Source organism: Sceloporus undulatus, chromosome 4 (assembly GCF_019175285.1).
Source record: "Sceloporus undulatus isolate JIND9_A2432 ecotype Alabama chromosome 4, SceUnd_v1.1, whole genome shotgun sequence".
Classification (NCBI taxonomy): Eukaryota; Metazoa; Chordata; class Lepidosauria; order Squamata; family Phrynosomatidae; genus Sceloporus; species Sceloporus undulatus.
In genome coordinates this window covers 31,239,665-31,257,546 of record NC_056525.1, presented here as the reverse complement: position 1 = coordinate 31,257,546, position 17,882 = coordinate 31,239,665, and the positions used below count along the sequence as shown (strand labels likewise).

General features: G+C 37.8%; 1 protein-coding gene across 1 annotated transcript in view; it reads left to right on the top strand.

Annotated features, from left to right (window-relative positions):
- The window catches only part of ADA (adenosine deaminase), a 41,998-nt gene extending 26,371 nt beyond the window's left edge, over positions 1-15,627 (top strand). Inside the window, exons 4-8 of the mRNA XM_042462508.1 lie at positions 1,824-1,895; positions 4,452-4,553; positions 6,168-6,235; positions 7,437-7,566; positions 9,648-15,627. Coding sequence (XP_042318442.1) covers positions 1,824-1,895; positions 4,452-4,553; positions 6,168-6,235; positions 7,437-7,566; positions 9,648-9,752 — 477 coding nt within the window. The 3' untranslated portion in view covers positions 9,753-15,627. The remainder of the gene's footprint in view (positions 1-1,823; positions 1,896-4,451; positions 4,554-6,167; positions 6,236-7,436; positions 7,567-9,647) is intronic.
- Positions 15,628-17,882: the final 2,255 nt, after the last annotated feature.

The following is a 17,882-nucleotide window of genomic DNA, read 5'->3' as shown; positions in this document are numbered from 1 at the left end:
CAGTAGCTGTGAGGGTGGCAGGACAGAAACAAGCCCTCCCCTCCTGCAGATCTCAAAGCATAGGCTAATTCGTAAGGGAGAATCCAGTCCTTCAAATAGCCTAGACCTGTGCCATATAGGGTTTTATGTTTTAATTTACAAGGTGGCAAGTTGAGAGATGGGTAGAAGATGCCCCTCCTTCTGTTTAATCAGCACCCCCCCCCTCCCGGGGAAACTTTCACCCCCCCTGAATTTTAACAATATAGGTAGATTATATGTATCTAAAACTAGAATTAGAAGAAGAAACGGTCAAAAATTGTATGATTGAGTGGGCAAAAAATACTGCGAGAAATATACAATTCGAGAGATGGGAGAAGGTGTGGGGGAAAGACATAAATTTTACCTGTTGCATGAACATGAGGGAAAATTTCATGAAAATGGTCCACAGATGGTATTTACCACCCTTGAGATTGGCAAAACTGGGGGGGGGAAAGTCAGAAACATGCTGGAGATGCAACAGACATTATGGTTCTTTCTACCATATGTGGTGGACTTGACCGTACATTAAAATTTTTTGGAAAGAAGTCAGTAAAATAATTTTGGAAATATATAAGATCAGTGTAAGATTAGAACTTGAAATAATATTGTTAAATATGCTAGAGGGGAAAGATTTGAGAAAACACCTAAAATTAATCTTATACTTAATAACATCAGCAAGAATTATAGTGGCCAAAAATTGGAAAAAATCTGGAGAAATAGATATTGATGAGTGGTTAAATAAAGCACTAGAAGTAATAGAAATGGACAAATTAACAATGTTATTGCGTCAGAATGAAAACTATGAAGAAATAAATAATGAAATATGGAAACCCTTGCTTAAATACTGCGAAGAAAGATGGAAAGATTAATATAAGAATGAATCGCACATAAAGACTATAGTGACATTTCAATATAATGAGATATAAAGACCTTTCTGTTTTTGTCTCTCTTTTTTGAATCAAACTTAGTATATGTGACAATTTAGATAAGATGGTATAACATTATAACTGTAAGTAAATAGAATATGAAGATGAAATACGGTTAATTATATATATATATGAGATTAATAACAATAACATGTGATAGGAATGTTTAAGAATATTATAGCTATAAGGAGGAGGAAACACTAAACAGCTTCATGAAGTAAAAAAGGAAATGAAAAATATATAACGCATCTATAAGGAAGTAAATACATAGACTGTGATTTTTAAATCAGAAATACTTAGATATATAGAGTGAGATGTGGGCTTTTCAGGAAACCATGTATAGAGGAATATACGTATCAGAGAGAATGCTGTTTTTGCTTTGTTTCTTTGTCCTTTAAGTAAATAGACAATAGTTGGGAAATAAAGGGGTGGGGAAACTGAATGATAGTCTTGAGTTATGATGTATGGGATGAAATGTATATTTGTAATATTTGTAATAAATATTTTAATTAAAAATTTATTATTATTAACCTTTATTTATATAGCGCTGTAAATATTGTGGTGGCATATGGCAGCTTTCTAAGTTCAATGGGGCTTATTCTAGGTAAAACTGCATAACCTTGCAGCTATAATGGGGAAAGTTAAGATTATCATACAGAAAGCAAGAAATTGGTATCTTTAGATTTGAATATATTTTAATAACTTTTCTTTTGGGGAAAATAGCAATCCTAGGCAAAAAAAATTATCAGTATGAGTCAGTTCTTCTAAATCTACAACTAAGAAACAAGAAAGTTAACAAATGTGAACCATAACTGTTATACCTCTCTGACATCTGCCAGTCAGTTTAAATCTCTCTACCTCATATTCTGTTTTGTTCAGGAAGCTGAAAGATGTGGCATTCATCGGACTGTTCATGCTGGAGAGGTTGGGCAAGCCCAGGTTATCAAGGAGGTAAAAAAATTATACCACAAAACAATGAAATTAGATGTTTTCAGAGAAAGCTGGTAATTGGCAATGATACAGCAGATTATGGAAGGTACTTTTCAGGATGGAAATAGCATGTACTAGAACCATAATAATAATAATAATAATAATAATAATAATAATAATAATAATAAATTTATTTGTATCCCGCCCCTCTGAGAACAATCGGGGCGGCTAACAAAGTTAAAATACAGAACATGTAAAATCCCTAATACCCTCCCCTGCTTAAAAAAGTATTAAATCCACTACAGTATTTAAAAAGGCACAAAACAAAAAATACACAAACATACAAGTTAAAAACTGACCAAAAAGTCAGCAACATCACACCCGCAATCAGTGGGAGCAGCAGTATCTTTCCCAGACATTCTTCTAAGGCCGGGTTCTCTATTCTGGGAAGGCCTGCCAGAAGAGATCCGTCTTAACAGCCTTTTTAAAGCTGTCTAAGGATGTAAGTAGACGGATCTCATCCGGCAGGCCGTTCCACAGTCTGCGGGCGACGATGGAAAATGCCCTCTGGGAGGTAGTCGAAAGCCTAGATTTTTGTAGCTGAAGTAGGCCTCTCCCAGAGGAGCGGAGTGCGCGGGGAGGATTGAAGGGGAGAAGGCAGTCCCGAAGATAGTTTGGACCCAAGCCATTTAGGGCTTTAAAGGTGATAACCGACACCTTGTACTGGGTCCGGTAGCTGATGTTTCTAGCTCACTTTAAAAACATCATATGGCTGGTAAACCCCAGTAATTAAATGTCCTCTAGATGATGCTTTTAATAGGTGGTTGGTAGGACTCCTTTGAATATCTCCTTCTCCACGAAATTCAGCCCCTAGGGCTTTATGTAATTCAAATTTCTAACCAAGAAAGAGTTGTTACTAGAATGAACAATGTGAGGTGGGGTGGGGTGATAGGGACTCTAAAGTGACTTACAGTACAAGTTAAAAACAAAATAAAGTGGAAACAATGTAGAATGCAAACATTTTTAAAAATTAACTGGACAGTCTATGAAAATTATTTTACAAATTGATTTAAGAGTATTTAACACACCCTATTTAAAAAGTGATTCTGCACAAACGAAAGTGAAAGACTTGTCAGTATAAAAGGATATTTGGCGGGATATAGACCGCTATATAGTATGTATTGTATATGTACTAGGGTTAGGAAGGGGCGGTGCTTCCGCACCCCCCTAACCCTAGTACGTATAGAATACGTACAACATGGCGGCGCCCCTTCCACATGGGGGCCGCCATGTTTACGTACTGGACGCATAGCGTCCAGACGTGTCGCGGCGCCTATGACGTCGCGAATGCGCCAGCGGCGCCTCGTGACATCATAGAGGCGCCGCAAAAAGAAGCTCCGAAATGGAGCTTCTTTTTTGCTCCACGCGGGAGCCGCGCGGTTTGGCTGCTGCGGCTCCCTCGCGGAGCAAATGGCGCCAGCGGGAGACCACCGCAAAGCGGCGGTCTATATCCCGCCTTAGTTTGCTAATCAAAAGTGCACAGAGACATCTGTGACAATACAGAAGTGCATTCGGGATACAGGTTTTATTTTGCAAAAATTATTTGCTCCAAATAGCTAGGGTTTTTTGGTTGCAGAATTCAGGGACTTAAATGCATATGTGTAACTGTAGGCCCTGTGGAGGTGATGCTTATCTTTACATGAAATATCATTATTGTTAACAAAACATTGGACAACAGTTTCAAAATGTGGGCCAAGTTCCTTGGATTCCTGGTCTTGATTTTCCTTATCTGTGGAGTTTAGGGATTCAGTGTTCACCAAATTGTCCTTGCAAAATCAATATAGGCTTGATTCACATGTAAAGTCAAATCATAATTTTATATTACATGAGCAAGCCTCAGTCTTGTACACTCCTCCCTCCCTCACACACCCCACTATTTGAGATTCTTGTTTGGAATGCAAACAATATAGTTTGTATTTAGCATTTACATTTCTTTACCGCTTCATAGTGAACTAAGCACTCCCTAAGCTGTTTACAGTGTGTAAGCCAGTTGCCCCCAGCAAGCTGGGTATTCATTTTACGACTTAGGAAAGGATTGAAGTTTGCCATTACAGCAGTAAGAAAAACTGGTTTATGGCCAGAAAAAAGAAAAATGGTATGGGAGATCACAAAGTAGGGAGGTCCAGTACTTCTTCATGTAATGCCAAACCATACTTTGTTCTTTTTTCCTGGAAACAATAGCAGGCCATGTCCAAGATGTCTGCAACAGATATAATAGTACAGAATTATATTTTCAGCTATAAGCAAGAGCTTGAAAAACTCACTTTTAAGACAAATCTTGGACTCATATAAACCTGAGTGTTGTAGCCCAAGAAAGTAATTTTTCCAAACTATGTACCTTAACACAGTGTGTTCAATATATATTAAAAATCACATATTTGTTCTAAATCTACTAATGAAGCTCTTATAATTTTGATTTTTGAATTTACTTTCGCTGTGCTAACTGCATAATTCATAGCAATATTAATTACATATTTGCTAATGTTCATATTTCACACATTTCCTATATCTTTACAGGCAGTCAACATTCTAAAGGCAGAGCGAATTGGCCATGGCTACCATGTCTTTGAAGATGAATGTCTATATAAACAGCTTTTGAAAGAAAATATTCATTTTGAGGTTTGACACACTTTAAAACCTAGAACCTTTCTAGCTATTACCTTGTATAAGTTAACAGTTCAAAGGAAGCTGCTTTATAACAAGTAAAGTATTGGTCCATCTATTTCCTTATTGGTTATAACAGGGATCGGTAATTGGCAGGGTGCAGTGGGAGTATGTTTAAACTCTGCATTGACTGAACACTGAAGCATTTGAGACAGGTGCCTTTTTCTGCTCTACCTGAAAGTGCCAGGAATTGAATCTGGGATGTTTTGCATGTTTGCATTTACTCTTGCTGATAAACAGCATCTATAGGAGTTATGTTGCAGCATAACTTTTTGGATAGACACTTCATCATGGAGAAAACTTTGAGATCCTCATTTCTGCTGAAATCAGAAAATTGGTTATGTAAAGTTTTACTTGATTTGAAAGCCAAAGTGACTTTCTGTTCCATAAGGCTGATCAGCAGATATATTATGAGACAAGCATAATGTAGTCTGTTTCTTAATTGTTAATAATAATCTCCTCCCCAACTCACACAGACAAGAAAATTCCAATATCAGTATAGGAGTGTAATTACAATTTTTTTTTGTGGGTTTTTCGGGCTATGTGGCCATGTTCTATAAGAGTTTATTCCTGATATTTCGCCAGCATCTGTGGCTGGCATCTTCAGAGAATGCTAACCTGGAAGACAAGTGGGTATCTATATAATGTGTGATCCTGGGTGAGGAAGAGTGATTCCCATGCATATCCTCTTTTGCATATCCTCCTACCTTGAGGAGGCCATCAACAACAGAACAATACACAGATTAACATGGGAATCACTCTTCCTCACCCAGGGTCACACAGTGTGTGTGTGTGTGTGTGTGTGTGTATATATATATATACCCACTCTCTTCCAGGTTAGCATTCTCTGAAGATGCCAGCCACAGATGCTTGGCGGAACGTCAGGAATAAACTCTTATAGAACTTGGCCACATAGCCTGAAAAACGCACAAAAAATTATGGATGCCGGCCATGAAAGCCTTTGACTTCACATTGTAATTACAAAGTTTTCTTGATTCTTCTCCCTCCATACAAAAACCAAAAAAAACCAAAACCATTCTACATGAAATCTGTAAAGGAACAAGTTTAGTTCCTTGATCTATATCTGAATGAGCATGCAACCTTTGCAACAGGTGTAGAAGACTGTATCCTGTTGTGCACTATATTGTGTCATCCATGTGGCACATACACTCAGCTGTAATGCCTGTACTGTCACAGGCTTACCAGTTCATTCTTAGTTTTAAAGTGCTTCAGTTTATTGTATTGCATTTCTGTGATGAATATATAGGGACTGGATACAAAGGCACAGATTAATCTATACTTTGCAGAAATATTTTAATTATGTTTGCACTTAACACAAATCAGTATCTTCACAAGCACTTTCTTTCATGGTGGGGGAAAGAGATGGAATATTTTTGCTGGAAAAGTAAAAATAGAATTGTCATGTGATGTAAACTGAAAGAACAGGTCCTTGTACCTGATGTAACATGCTCAGTGTTGGTTTGCAGTAGATTTTAGTACAGAAGCATTTTAAGGGAATCTGTATTGATTTCTGTTCTTTGTTTTTGTTTTTTAATGATAAACATACAGCTCTGCCCTTGGTCTAGCTACCTCACTGGTGCATGTAAAACACCCTTCAGTAATCATCCAGTAGTAAGGTATAGTTGATTATCCCTTTATGTATTGTTATTTCATAGTAATCATGCCATACTTCATTTAAGTTCAACTTCATTATTCCTCAGTACTTGAAGCAAATTCTCCATCTAGTTAATCAAATGTCTTTTATTTTGTTGTTCTCTTGAGGTTGTTAGCAGTACAGGAAATAAATGTGTTTTTTCCCTCTTAACTACTGAAATGAGTTGTTAGCAGTACAGGAAATACTTGGCTAGCACCACAGGAACGTGCTTTGACATGTCTGTTTGGTTTGCAATAAAATAAATTTTTGTTCAATCTCAAATCTGACTGTCACAAAGAACTTATTCTATATACTCTACTCATGCATATACAATATTACTTATTTTTAAAGTTAAAGGTTGTAACCATTGCTAACGTAGTCATTATTTTCTTTGCTTTGCCTTTACATCCTTTTTGATATGTGACTTATGTGCCTGTGTCTGGTTGCCTCCATGATTTACCATAGTTCCCTCCTCATCCATCCAGCATTATGGGTGAGCACATTATGCCTGCCAATGGGTCCAAACAGACAGACCAAAATAAAGCTGTTTCGGGCCACTTTGAAAGTGTGCTGTTTAAATGACTCGTGCATTTTAAGAGGCCAGAAGCTGCACCAAAGCTGCGCTTCAGTCCTTAGGACTGGAGTGTAGCTTTGGCATGACTTCTGGCCTCTTAGGACCCATGTGTCATTTAAACAGCATACCTCCAAAGTGACCCGAAGCAGCTTTATTATGGTCTGTCTGTTTGGGCCATAGTTTTGTAAGTTCTTTGGCATCATTTTCATTTGCTTTGTCCTTTACATCCTTTGTTACATCCCTCCAACCCTCAGCTTTCCATGGGTCATAGCAAAATCCATAATTTTGGCCCCAAAATCTCAATTTATACATGAGATCAATTTATATACAAGTATATACCGGTATGTTAAGTCCCAATTTATGCTTCTTTATTTGCCTTGCCCTTCATTTCTGTCCAGAGCATTTTTGAAAGCATAACTTAATTGTCTTTTTAACTCTTAACAAAAAAAAGTAACATGTAATTGTGTCACTGAGACAATAGCCATGGTGGATGTGAAACTGAATACAAATAGAGTAGAAACCTTAGGGTAGCTTGCTTCACTAGATTTCTACCCTTTAGAAAATGCAAAATGGAGGCCTCGTTACAATTGTTTCTTATCTTATTTTCTAGGTTTAAGAAAGATGGTGCAAATTATTCCCTGAACACAGATGATCCACTCATTTTCTGCTCCACTATTCATACCGATTACAAAATAGCTCAGGACTCAATGGGCTTCACTGAGGAGGAATTCAAGAGAATTGTAAGATCATTTATATGTTCTGCATTGGTTGTGCTTTTCCTTTTACGATAATTTATGTCTTGATCGTAAGGCTGCATCCACACTGCAGAAATAATCCAATTTGACACCAACTGCCATGGCTCCATGCTATGGCATTCTTGGAATTGTAGTTTGTTATAGCCCCAGAGCCCTCTGACAGAGAAGCTAAAGGTCTCACAAAATTACAGATCCCAGAATTCCATAACACTGAGCCTTGGCTGTTAAAGTGATGACAATTGGATTATTTCTGAAGTGCGAGTGCAGCCTAAATTTATTTGTTTGAAGGTAAGAGCTTACTTCCAGGAAAACTTTAGGTCTTCAGTCAGAGTCATCTTTTCAAAGTCAACCTTCTCAAAGTTCACCAGAACAGAATGCCCATGGGGATATCATAGTAGGCCTACAACTATATGTTTAGCCTGTCCAGTGCTGTTTTGTCCCAAGAGCAATGCTATGGACTTTGGGTGTAGTAAGGTCTCTGGCTCCTGGGAACACAGCCTGAACAAAAAACTTGTCCACAAATTTCTTAAGTTTCCAAAAGTTTTACTGGTTATAAACACAAAACATGAAACAGATCTCCTTTTTCTCAACAGTCCTTCCTAAATACCTTGTTCTCTCTTCTTGGTGGATTCTAGCTTTCTTCTGTGGACTTTCTTTCTTCTTCTGAGGACTATCTTTCTTCTTTTGTGGACTTATCTTTGTCAAAGGAAAATACTCTCTCCAGGTCTGACCTGGCTGAAATCTTACTACACAACTAAAACTAGCCGTAGAGAGACAGTAAGAGATCCTGGGATTTCCCACAATCCTTGCCTTTCTTAAAGGTGTAGATCTCTATTTCCCCTTCTAAACTAATACATAGAAAAGCTAATATAATCTTAACTAAATATATGTTTCAAGAGCATCAAAGATGCTCTGGAGTCATGACAACTGCCATTTGGATAACGTTGAATACCCTCTATCTGCAAGGAGACAGAAATCTAGGTTGTAGAGGTATGTTGGAATTCTTATAATAGGACATGTGGCTTGGTCAGGTACAGGAATTCATTAGCTTCCTCCATGACTAGAAGTCATTATAAAGATATTGTTTGTAAATGGCCATCTGCACGTACTGTATATGTTTGCATATATTCACAAGAACTCTCATCAAAAGCTGTTTTGGAAGCTGAGGCGCCTTACTGATAAATTTTCTCTGCCCCCACTTTTTTGAAGTAACCAGGAAGTGGAGTTATTGAAGATGTAATAATAAACTCAACAGCATGGAAGAAATTTCCAATATTGGTGTTCTGCCTTTTTTCCTCATCAAAATGTTTAAAGCTGAGTTTTTTGTGGGTTTTTCGGGCTATGTGGCTGTGTTCTGGAAGAGTATATTCCTGACGTTTTGCCTGCATCTCTGGCTAGCATTCTTAGAGAATGGTGGCATGCAGGTGTGTGAGGTGTATACCGTGTGATCCTTGGTTGGGGGGAAGTGAGTTACATGTTAATCTGTGTTGGCCTGTTGGTGAATGGCCAGTCCTCAGGGTGAGAGGAATATTCCTGGGTCACAAGGAAATAAATAAATGCTGGATCATCATTTAGCCAATTAGTGAATCAATGAGTTGCTATTTTAGAACTGTTTTTTACACTCTAAATTTAGAAGACAGGAGAAGGTCAGAGACCTAACCAATCTGGTCACCCCAAATGGTATGTGGCAATTGATACAATGGAGCAGAAGCTAAGTAAACAGCAAGTCTGTAGAGTTTAATGGGACTAAGGTACTGAGTTTTTAAAATACTCATTTTTCCCCTTTTTTTTAAAAAAAAGGGGGGGTTTAATAAAAAAATTACAGGCTAGGAAAAAACACTGCTAGCTATTCATTACAAATGCATACAAAGTCACTTGTAAAATCTCATATTTTTGCTGTAATGTAACACACATACATCCAAACAGAGCTGCCAAAAAAATCTCTGTGATAAGGTTGCCTTAGGATTGCAATAAGTCAAAAATGACTTCAAGGCACATGACAACAACAACAAATGTCCATGTTCATTCTTCCTATATTTTATTTTTGTTTGTTTATTTATTTGCAGAATATAAATGCAGCCAAATCCAGCTTTCTGCCAGAGAAGGAGAAGAAGGAGCTTCTCTACAAGCTGTATGAAGCATATGATATGATAAAGAGCACAGAGTTCTAATCTCTTTTCTGCAAACCAGCCATGTCCTCTTATCCTGGCAATATTCACGCACATTGCAGACCTCTGTTTTGCTTCTTAGAAGGCAAAACCTAAACTTAGTATTATTATTCTGTTTACTATTATTATCCACAGAGTGGGGGCATGCACTCAATAAGCAGAACAGTATTTCTATGATATTTATATCATTATCTATCTATAGCAAGTTCCATTGATAGAATGTGGAACTTAAATTAACCCTATTCATTTTTATAGACGGAAAACAGTCGTTTTTCAGCAACCTTAAGTCTTAAAAGCTGGATTGCTGCTTGTAATGATTACATTCCTTTCCACTCTGGCACATAGGTTTTGCAGGTTCTGATTACAAAAACAACTATTTTACCAGATGTGATAATGGGACAAAAATAGACCCACAGAAGCAAATAATTAAAATAATTTTTACAAATAATTAAAAAAGATAATTCATCTGTGACCTTACAAGGTGTTCCCTGTAACTGGTCTGCATTCTGTGTGCCCCCATATGTGAAAGAGCAAGTAATAAAATTATACATTTCTACTAAATGTCATCAGAGTTGTGATCCTTTGGTGGAAAATCTCAAATAGAAATGAGTACGGTATATCACTTCATTCCCAGGTAATATCAAATTCTGTAGAATTCATATCTAGAAATAATGGCTTCAGTCCAAAGATAGTTGTATACATATGGAATTCTTCTGTATACTTTAAGAAGCTTGGGAAAGCTTTCCATACAATCTTGTGAATGTGGATTCTTTTCCAGGTACGTATTTACATTTGATTTGTGGACATAGTTCTCAATGTAGCAAGGGATCTACACATGAAATACCTTTTTTGCATTCTGCTTTCCCCTGCTGAATTGGAGTGAATAGCTGTATCCATTCAAAATCCAACTTGCCAAAGATGTCTTAAACTGAGTGTGTGCAACGAACAAAGAACCAGCATTTTAAAACTATACACATAAACTGATTTTGCAGAAGAATCAAACTTTTAACATACTTAGTCAAGTATATTTGCTGAAACACACCTTCCTCCCACCGCCCCCATACACACACCTGTAATACGGAAACCATCCTGTTTGACTGGCAGTTTCGATTAAGTTAGACAATAAGAACAATTAACAGCAAGATAACATCAAATGGTGCTAGGTCAATGTATGTTAACTGTGGGTAATTGCTTAATAGTATAATATGCAAACTAGTAATGCTAAACTACTAGAACTGAGCTAGATGTTCCATGGAATAATTTTTCAGTGGGACAAGCTTGGTTGAAATGCAAGTTCTTTAAATACTTGTTATGTTATATAACATAGTTTAAATAGCATGGTAGTTAAATGACATGCTAATAGAATAATTGTGTTTTGTGCAGCAACATTAAATAACCATATCAAAAACACAAAATGATCATGCAGAAATTAAAAGTGCCTTATTTTAACATAAATATGTAATTTTTTTTTAGTCATTGTGAAATTTTATTTTGCACATTTAAAATGCTAATTTTTGGAGAGTTTCATATTCATAAAGTTTCCATGCATCTGATCAGCAGTTTGGGTCTTTACACTTGTAATATACTACAGAATTTGCCTCAGTGATTCACAGAAAACTTCCATCCTAAAATTTAAGAAATATATAACCTCAAATCCAAATTTTACATTCATGAACAGAACAGAGTTCACAGAGTAGTACTTTCCCTTCTCTCCCTACTCCCACATTTTTCTGCAGCCTCTTAAATACTTTTTATTGGTATAATAAAAATAAATAATATATAAACATGTTTATATAAACTTTAAGTTTATTCCAACTCTGTAGGTCCTGTTTAATGTCCTCCCAAACTTTAACATAATTATCCTGAAATAATGCAGAGTTTTCCTCTGAAAAGTAACACCTAGGGGCTGTATGCATGGACCAAAAGGCCCTTGTTCCCCCTGACCTTTCATCATCCCATTCGGATGATGCAGGCCAATAGCCCCAGGCTAGGATCAGGCAGATCAGATGCCAATCCAGTGGTCCAATCGTAACTCAAAAGGGCCTTAGCACAGGTCAAAAAGACCCACTGTTTGCCAGGGGATTTCTAGGAAACCCCATGGCAACACCCAGGAGACTGGGTGGCCCCGCATGCCCCTTACCTGCCTCCATTGTAGCCTCTACTGAAAAGATCCCTGTTGCAACCTCTGATGTGGAAGCAGGCTGCCTGGCCACATGGATATAGCCAGGCACCGCATTTCCAGTAGAGTTAGTGGTGCAAGTAAGGGGCCCATGGCGGTAGTGAGTCTAAGGTGCAGCAGTGGGCAAGTATATAAACATCCATCCTTCACTGCACCAGCCTGGGGACTGACCTAGGTCAGGATAGCACAGGCCTGGCCCATGCTGTCCTGGCCCATCTGCTCAATGCCTTAGATATTTTACTTCTCTACCCTAAAACCTGACAACTGCATTCATTCCATTTTTTCCTTCTTTACTCATATTCTTGTTTTTGTGCATTAATTTTAAATCCTGCAATGTCTGCAAATTCTTCCAGAATCTTCAATACTCTTTCCATACTATCCAAAGGATCTTCCAGGACTGCAAATGCCTTTACTATATAACTGTGTTTGTTTAAACACTTCCTTATTTCTAACATTAAAACATCAACTGACAAAATAAACAACAGGGGAGAAAGCAGACATCCCTGCCTTGTTCCTTTTTTAATCTTGCATAAATTGGTTAATTCTCCATTAGTATTCTTGCTGATTGGATATTATAAATTGCTTTAACCCGGGTTATAAAATTACCACCAAATTCTATCTTTTCTAATAGAGTAAGGGAAAGTAAGGGATGCTTTTTCTGCATCAAAATAGTGTTGTTTTTCATTATGTTGTTCAGATCTTCCAGGACATCTAGTACTTGTCTTGTGTTACTCCTCACAATTGTCTTTGATGTAAGAAACATTTTGGTCTTGATGTATCAACTCTTGTAATACTATTTATACCCTTCCTGCCAATATTGAGGTAGTATATACTCAGCTATATGTCAAGGTCAACTTTTGGGGGCAAAAGTATGGATTTTGGCATACCCCGTGGATAAGTCAAGGGTCAAACTTCCTGAGGCAGCCCAGTTGCGGACAAGCTGCAGGGCAATTGCTCGCCCCGCCCAGCCTCTCCACAGCGGGGCTTTCTCTCAGGGAGGGAGCCGGGCTGGGAAGAGGCTTCTGGATGAGCAATCACCCTGCCCAGCATCTGGGGGAAAAGCGCAGCCAGGGAGAGGCTTTGGGGCAGGCAATTGCCCTTCCTAGCTCCTCTCCAGACAGATTGTCCCTTGTGGAGGCAGCCTGGCTGGGGAGAGGCTCGGGTCAAGTACATATGGACCTGAGTATAAGTCGACCCAGGTTTTTTGGGTCACTTTTTTGACCTAAATTTCTTGACTTACACACTTGTATATATGGTAACAATTTTGTACCCATTTAATAGAAAAATGGGTTTATAATTACTGGAATTCATTAAATCTTGTCCTTTTTAAGGTATTAGCATTATTGTTGTCACCTTCTATGGTTCTGGAATTTTTCTGTCGTATAAAATCATATTAAATGTCCTGCATTGGCCAACACAATTCTTCTTCAAATGCATATAATATAGTGATGATAACCCATCTGCAGCATCCAACAACACAGAAGTGAAGATGGGAAATAGACTGTTGTAGCAATAACACACAGGTTAAATTCTACTAGTTGTTGTCAAAGTGATGGCTAAGCACTCAGTTTCCATGTGTAGTAGTAGTTGTAAATCTTGCTTAGTTTGAGTGAGATGTTGTTATCTAGGAAAATGGATTCACACAATTCTCCCCCTGCCCCCCATCAGCAAGAGCTCATTATTCTGAGACAATGTATTTAGATTTGGCAAACTGATTAAAAGCCAGGGTGGTGTAGCGGTTTGAGTGTTGGACTACTGGAGACCAGGGTTCAGTTCCCTACTCAGCCATGAAAGCCACTGGGTGACCTTGGGCATGCCACACTCACTTGGCCTTAAGAAAAGGCCATGGCAAACCTCCACTGAACAAATCTTGCCAAGAAAACCCCACGTTAGGGCCACCATAAATCTGAAATAAAGGCACAGAACAATAACAACGGCAATCTGATTAACCCATTGTTAATGTATTAAACTATATATGTGTATGCATGTGCCTACATGGTGACCCCATGAATTCATAGGGTTTTCTTAGAAATACTGACAGGTGGTTTTGCCAGTTCCTTCCTCTGAAATATAGACTACAGCATTGAGTGAATAATGTAGGTTAACTAGAAATAGTTAATTCAAGTAGTGAAAGACTTGAAAAAAATGAATATGACTCTAGCAGTACTGTGAATTCTTGAAACACTTAATTTGGAATAATCCAGATTCAACAAGATCACCTCAGAATGTGAAAATGTGACTCACATTTCTAGTTGTGTGTGTGTATGTGTGTGTGCTTTTCATGTGGCCATATGAACATAATTTGGTAGTTTTCTTACTGTAAAGCAGTGCTTCTCAATTATTTTCTGTCATGCCCCCCCTAGGAAGAAGAAAACATTTCGCGCCCACCGCGCGACTGTAAATAGTATCATTTGTCTATAAAATGCCCCCCTTTACGGAGCCTCGCGCCCCCCTGGGGGGCCCGCCCCACTATTTGAGAAGCACTGCTGTAAAGCAAGGACGAAGAAGTATGGTTCACCAGTTATTGTTAGACTACAGCTTGCAGAATTCCTCACCAAAAGTGTTGGTTAGGGTTGATGGACGCTACAGTCCAAGAAGAAGGGACCCATGTTGTCTACTCATGTTCCAAATTTAGTTCAAATCATAAATTGCTATCTGTGTTCAGAGAAATAATCCAATTAACACTGTAGTGCTGGAAATTCATTATATGCTTTCACGGAAACTGAAAATGGGTCTGAGGCCCTATAAGTTAAGCAGATGATTGTGCTTTTATTGAAAGTAATTTTTTTTCAAGAAGCTGAACTTGAACATGTAAACAACAATAAAGTTCTCAAACTTGGTCTGTTATAGTGTGTCTCCACAGGCTCTGAATCCTGCTTCAGAGTACTGTTCTTAATTCTGCTCAACTGTACTTGTAAAGCTTTAGGCTTTGTTGTTTGTTTGTTTTTTGAATGCACATAGTTTGGGCAGTTCTAAACTGCCACAAATATGAATGTTAATACTTCTGCAATGTAATGCAAGCAGGACTTATTCCTGATCATGAGGTGTATTCTCAGGCTGCTTTCTGTGGTGCTTACCCTTTAGTGCCATAGGAAATGACTGAAATAAATCTTTTGAGTCAGCTTGACCCAGGCTCTGTTTGTCAAAATGTACTCTGACAACGTGTTGCTACATTTTATATATTAAAATGATTGTGGTTATATGTATATATTAATCATTTTTGTGTACTATAAAGCTATAAGCAACATTGAAAAAGTCATATAAGCTGGTGCTGCCACATTTCAAATGTTTATAAAGGCTGGAACTATAAAACTTCCAACACCAACATCTGTGTCTAATGATTGGCTTTGTCAGTGTCATATGTGAGAGTAAAAAAGTGAGTCTTGTATTGCATGCATCAGAAAACATTGAACCAATGAATAAATAAATAAATAAATAAATATACTAGTGAAAAGGAAATAAGCTTTTAATGTAAATGTAAGTGTACCTTCAGGACTCTGTACAGAGGAATTACTCTATTTTTGTAATGCTAATGAAAATGATTTTGTTTGTAAAGGCTTCATAAGGTGTCATTAGATTATGAGCTTCTTATTTTGAAATGGCTTTTCATAATTTCATTTTGAGGAGACAGTTCACATCCTGAAGAACAAAACAGACTGTCTCTCGGCATTTAATAAAATAAAGTCAATTGTAACTACATGAATATTTCATTTTTTTTTCTTTGACCATATCAGAAAAACAAACAAACCTTATGTAAAGTGGAAGGCTTTCATGGCCGGCATCCATAGTTTATGTGTGGGTTTTTTGGGCTATGTGGCCATGCTGGCGAAATGTCAGGAAGAAACTCTTCTAGAACATGGCCACATAGCCCAAAAAACCCCCACAAAAAACTAAACAAACCTTAATTGATATATGAAAGCTGGTCCACAGGATCACAATTTGTTCAATCAATCAATCAATCTTTATTTCGATCATTGACCAGTGTAAAATAAGATAAATAAATAGAATAAAATAATGAAATTAAAATAAGTGAACTAAATAGGTAAAATAAGTAAAATGGATAAAATAATAAGTAAAATACAATTGTTGAGACAAAATCAGATTATCTCTTCCATCTGACATCAGATATTGCCAGCCATCTGTTGACGTGTTTTACACATAATGTAACAAAACTTTGCTATCTTCAGTATGACAGTTTGGTTCTGGCTGTCCATCAAATAATGTAAATAAAACACCTCAGTGTGGCCAGGAAAACTGATTACAAGGGGGGTAGTCAACTGGTGATGAAAATCCTTATGAAATTGACAATACAAAGGAACATGGGCTGTGGTTTCAGTAGCACCAGTTTCACGGACGTAGTCGGAACTTGAGAGGAATTTTCCTGTGTTTCCCTTCCAGTACTGCTGTTGGGAGAGCGGTAAATCAAGCTAATGACAAGGCTCTCCTGAATTTGGGTACTGTAACATATAAGTAAGAAGCTGGATGATTAGTCAACAATGGGTTGTTTTGAAATAAATCATTAGTAATTGCAGCAGTTTCTATATGACCTACAATATCTAAGATCCTTTGCCTTATAACTGATTTTGCAATGAATTTGTTAATATAACCCAAGGCAGGGAGGGCAGACTGCTGTGCTTTACCTGGGCTTCAGTGGTTATAAAGCACAGTAAGGGACCTGAGTGTGCAAAATAAATTAAAAACTTTTAAAAATGACAAAGTGAAATAGAGGAGCTTGCTGCTTAGAAAGCCTAGGCCAAATGCAACATAAATGGGATATCTTTTGGCTTATCTCTGCAGGACAAACTAGATGTGATGCACAATACCATGTCCCGTTCCCAGACCAAATGCATTTCTTTTAATTAAAACACTGTCTTGGGTGTCTGCCCACTTGAGCAGTGATACTGCATCTATCTAATGGTTTGCTTTTCTATTATGCTTTGCACAAAATCACCTCTCCCTAGCAGTTGCTTTCTCTGTATCTTTTTCCCAGTGAGCCATAGAGGGGAAAGAGCCAGGGGAGGAAGAAGGGTGAAACCTCAGCGCACATCATACTTACACAATAGCAGCAGCTCAGGCTTTTTTCACCTAAAAACAAACTGATGGTGGGGGAATAACCCTGACATCTATGATTCAAGGACAGTGTAGTAAGTAATGGAAGTCAGTGCCAGTCTGTCTAGACAGGAAGCTAGAAGAAGGAAGAAACATTTATTGGACTCAGTGCATGTTCTCTTGGGCCAAGCTACCAAAACTGGTTTGCAGTGAAAATGCCCTCAGAGGTGTCTTGTGGCACTATAGCAAGGACCTGGGCTATTATAGGAGTTCAGTACAGTTAGGTGTTTTCAATTTTTATTAACGGAAGCTCTGGTTTCTCCATGCATTGTGAGAAAGGACATTATATGTGAAATGTATGATCCTTCAGTAGATAAGTAATTGCATTTAACTTGTCCACCTCACCAGTGAAACTGAATGCTGACCTGTGTAGCTTGCAACCAGCTCACAAGGGGATTTGGCTAAATATAATACCTAGTCCAGGCATACTTAACAGTCTAGAAGCACTAAGTTTAGCATGTCTCCTATGATATTACAGTTACCAGTGAACATCCTACTGTCTTGACCTTTTTGTGTGCATGCAGGAAATGGAAACATGAACACTCATTTTAGAAAAATAGAACAGTTATTGGTGGTTATGTTTCAGAAAACTCCAACATTGTTAAATGAGTCCTCATACCAACTCCAATTTAAGAAGGAAAGAAAGATTATACCTGGAGTAGAAGGCAAAAGTGGTGGAGAAATATAGAGCTTTATTAGAACAGACAAGCAGAAGGGGAACTTGCCTTCTTTAAAGAAGGGAACTGCTTTCTAGGAGAGATGAAGTAAAGCTGAGTGGCTTTCTAAGAGGGGAAGGATAAGAGCATGACTGGCTTCTATCAGCTTTGTCACAATAAGTTAATGTC